Here is a 3,855-nt window from a genome sequence, read left to right as displayed (position 1 = left end):
AAAAACTCTTAGATAGGGTCCATTCGGAACCCAGGTGTTGTGAATTTGGACTACAGATCTGTAAAGGAATACCTTTTGGTGACAAATTCACAATTTTTTGTTTAATGCATTAGTAAGTTTCCTTGTAATCTTTGGGAGTGGAGGTGGTGATATGTGGTTTGCCCTAGAATTAATATGATAGGCTTTGGGCAAATACAGCTATAATACTATGATTACTTCTTTGAGCTTCTACTATTTGGTTGATTTTGGCTTGATCATCCCTTTTATCTTGTCAGTTAAGTGATGCTTTTAGGAGATAGTCTTTGTTTTTAGTTTTGTTTTTAATTTGCTAGAGGTCATATTAGCTTGCCAGAGAGGGGGGGGGAGGGAGAGAGAGAGAGAGAGAGAGAGAGAGAGAGAGAGAACACACACACACACACACACACACACACACCCTGGTGTGTGTTTTTCAGCCATAGGGTCCAAGACTCCCAACTGCAGTGAGCCATATGGGAAACAGCCACCTTAATCACCATGCCACCAGATGGCTCATTTTTTTTCTTTAATCCATCATTTTGTACTCTTTTTAGGATTGTGAAGGTGGTAATTGGTCTGAAAAGCCTTGTTTATTATAATATTGAAAGCAGAACCCTTTCTAAATTCTATTACTACACCCAGCTTCTTTCTGTCCAGTCTACCAGTTTCCAGTCTGTTCTCCACAAAGCAACTATATGATATTTACAAAATGCAAACTTGCTCATGACATACCTATTAAAAGCCTTTTAGCAGGTGCATGTGCGTGTATGCCCAAGATCCTGAGAGGAGAATGGAGGAGAAGGGATTGTGGCATGGCCATCCCCCGAGGGGGGGGGCAGGAATTTCTCACTTTCTATTATCTCTGTGTCTCTCTCTGTCTTTCTGGCTAGCTCACGCACCCTATAGCAAAAAACCTCTCCCCCCAAAAAGAAAAACCTCTTTAGTACTCTACTGCTGCTTTTGGGATACAGCCTAGCTCTCTACTGAATTGCATTTACTGTCATCATTATTAGATATTGCCATGCAGTGTTTCTGTACAAAAATCTTAATAATATTTTAGTCAGTATGCAACAGATTTAGTTACTTAAGAGTAGCATTTTACTTTATTTTAAACAAAACTTAATGACACTAATTATTGTGAAGCCTCAAATCCAAAATGGTTGTGGAAGCTAACTGTCATAATGGGATTGCAAATGCTGAGCAAAAAGATTTTCTGTAAAAAGTTTTATAGGCTATTTGTTTTGACCTGTTATGGGATAGAGACTCAAGAAATATCTGTTAAACATCTGAATGTCCGATAATCATAGACAGTGGTAGCAGCACTTCATGTGTTGACTTACAGCTATGTTTTTACAACATCCTAATTATCCTGTAGTTTTCACACAATAGGAATTAAATCTCAAAATGACATGTGATAACTATGGCAACTTATTGTTGTGCTAGAGCCAGCTTGTACCAGCTTACAAGAGGAGTCTTGCAAGTCAATTGTTAAATTATTAGAAGATTAAAATAAGCCATGGTGGAAGTATGTAGACCACAGAAATCAGGAAGCACCACAAGTCAGGGATTCTCCCTTTACCCCCCTGGAAAACCAGTTTACTCTGGCACATCGCTATTTTTAGGTTATTTTTATTTTGTATTTCTAGTTGAGATGAGAGGATAGAATTCTTTCTCTTCTTTGGGATTCCATGTTACATGTATATTAGACTCCTTTTAAATTTTATTTATTTATTTTTAACTAGAGAGTACATTCCCTTGCCACAGAGAAAAACAGGAAGAGAGAGAAAGGGGGTTGGGGTGGTGGTATGTGGTTTGCCCTAGAATTAATTGCCCAATACCTAATAATGGGGCACGGTCATGCCACAATTCCTTTCCCTCCATTTTTCCATCCTATTGGGATTTGGGGCATGCCCCAACTTATAGCAGTATTTTCTTTGTGTCCAATTGAAAACTCTAACAATAATATTCTTAAGTGTTGTACATCATAAAAAATAAGCTTCTTTTTCTTTTTAAAGAAATATCCAAAAAATTATTGAGAGTATTTAGTGTATGTTTATGAATTCTTATATTTTATTTATTCTTTGGCAAAAATCTGCATTGATTTGTTTCTTTGTAAAATGCTCAATGGGTATACAAAGTTTATTGGAAGTCACAATATTCTAAATTATTGATATTTTGCTTTTATAGGCTATTTGCTGTTTTGTGGATTTTGTGCTTGTCAGGATTTTTGAAGGTAAGTTGTTTGAGAATGGTTAACTGGAAATACAATTCTGGCCATGCCGACATAAACAACATTAAAAAGTGTCAAGACACACCCTTATAACAGGACACTTAGTTTTAATTACATGAATTATTTGTATATAGAATGATTAAAGAATATTTTCTTTAAAATGTAAGGTCTTATGTGAATTCTTATTTATTGAAAGATAAATGAATGAACATATAGTTACATAAGAGGCCTTCTTATAACTGCCAAACTATAATGGCAGATTTAATTCTGAAAAAAATAATAATATTTAATAAATAATTTATATTTGAAATGCTACCACTGAAAGTTAGGCAGGTAATTTGATTGAACGGAAGATATCCATCCAGTCATCCTTCCATCCAACAGAAGCAAACTGGGACCTGCTTGCTTTTTTCTGCTTTTGTATTCAAAATGTATACTGTTACTAAATGTGTCTAGCAGTGGATCATTAGAGGAAGTAATTTAGTACTTTTAATACTTTTCTCAAATATCAATATATTTCTTTAATCTCTTGCCTATAGTTGTTTTTTTACAATGAGACAGTGGAGTTGGTCTTGGCTGCTATGGGAGCTCTTCTTTTCTGTGGATTCATCATCTATGACACACACACACTGATGCATAAACTATCACCTGAAGAGTATGTACTAGCTGCTATCAATCTCTACTTGGATATCATCAATCTATTCCTGCATCTACTGCGGTTTTTGGAAGCAGTCAATAAAAAGTAACTAAAAGCAGTATGTAGAAACTGTTTCAGTCAGTAATAAAGTTGGAGATGCAATTAAATAGAAGAGACTTTTATGATCTTGCTTTGTATTCTGTACTTTGAAGGTTTTAAACTTATACCATTCCTTATGATACCACCTTTTTAAATTCTTGATTTAGAATCTCACATAAGGGATATGAAAAGTCTTTTTTTTTTAAATTCTCAATTGGCCATACATAACTATTCATTTGCAATTTAAAAGTAATTTTATGAGTAGATTAAAGGGTGTCAATTTACCTTGTCTAGTGACTTTATATAAATTTTCCTTGAATTATGAAGTAACATTAGACTTGATGTTGATTCTAAAGTAGTAATATCTTTACCATCATAAAATGTGAATGTCCTTTTGCTGGATTTTAATTTCATTTAGAAAGAAAAAAATATAAGAGATAAGTTCTATAAAGAATGATTCAGTATTAAAATTATATAAATATATTAATAACAGTTCATTTTCAAATGACATATTAAAAATTAAAAGTCTGCTTGACATAAAATTTGACTTTTTTTTGACAAGTTTCATTTTACAATTATAACATGCTAATAAGTTTTGAGAACCCAAAATGAACTGGTTAAGTATATACATTTTAAAATAAACATATTTGGAAAATAGTGTCTTGTGGGTTTTTTGGTGTTTTGGTACCATGGCATGTTAGGTCAGCGTTCTGGTGTCCCATTGACAATGAACCTTCAGCAACTTCTCTCACTGTGTTAGTTTGCTGAGGCTGCCATGAGAAAGTACGACAGAGTGTGGCTGAAACAAGAGAAACTTATTTTTTTAACAGTTCTGGAGGCTAGAAGTTCAAGGCCAAGGCCAGATGTTGGCAAT

At 34.1% G+C, this 3,855-nt stretch overlaps 1 protein-coding gene across 1 annotated transcript in view; it reads left to right on the top strand.

Moving 5' to 3' along the window:
- TMBIM4 (transmembrane BAX inhibitor motif containing 4) overlaps positions 1-3,855 on the top strand; it is a 22,777-nt gene extending 18,922 nt beyond the window's left edge. Inside the window, 2 exon segments of the mRNA XM_006147276.3 lie at positions 2,203-2,248; positions 2,785-3,855. Coding sequence (XP_006147338.1) covers positions 2,203-2,248; positions 2,785-2,991 — 253 coding nt within the window. The 3' untranslated portion in view covers positions 2,992-3,855.

The sequence above is a fragment of the Tupaia chinensis genome, unplaced genomic scaffold (genome assembly GCF_000334495.1).
Source record: "Tupaia chinensis unplaced genomic scaffold, TupChi_1.0 Scaffold000208_1, whole genome shotgun sequence".
In the NCBI taxonomy this organism is placed as follows: Eukaryota; Metazoa; Chordata; class Mammalia; order Scandentia; family Tupaiidae; genus Tupaia; species Tupaia belangeri.
This window is presented reverse-complemented; position numbering and strand designations above follow the sequence as displayed.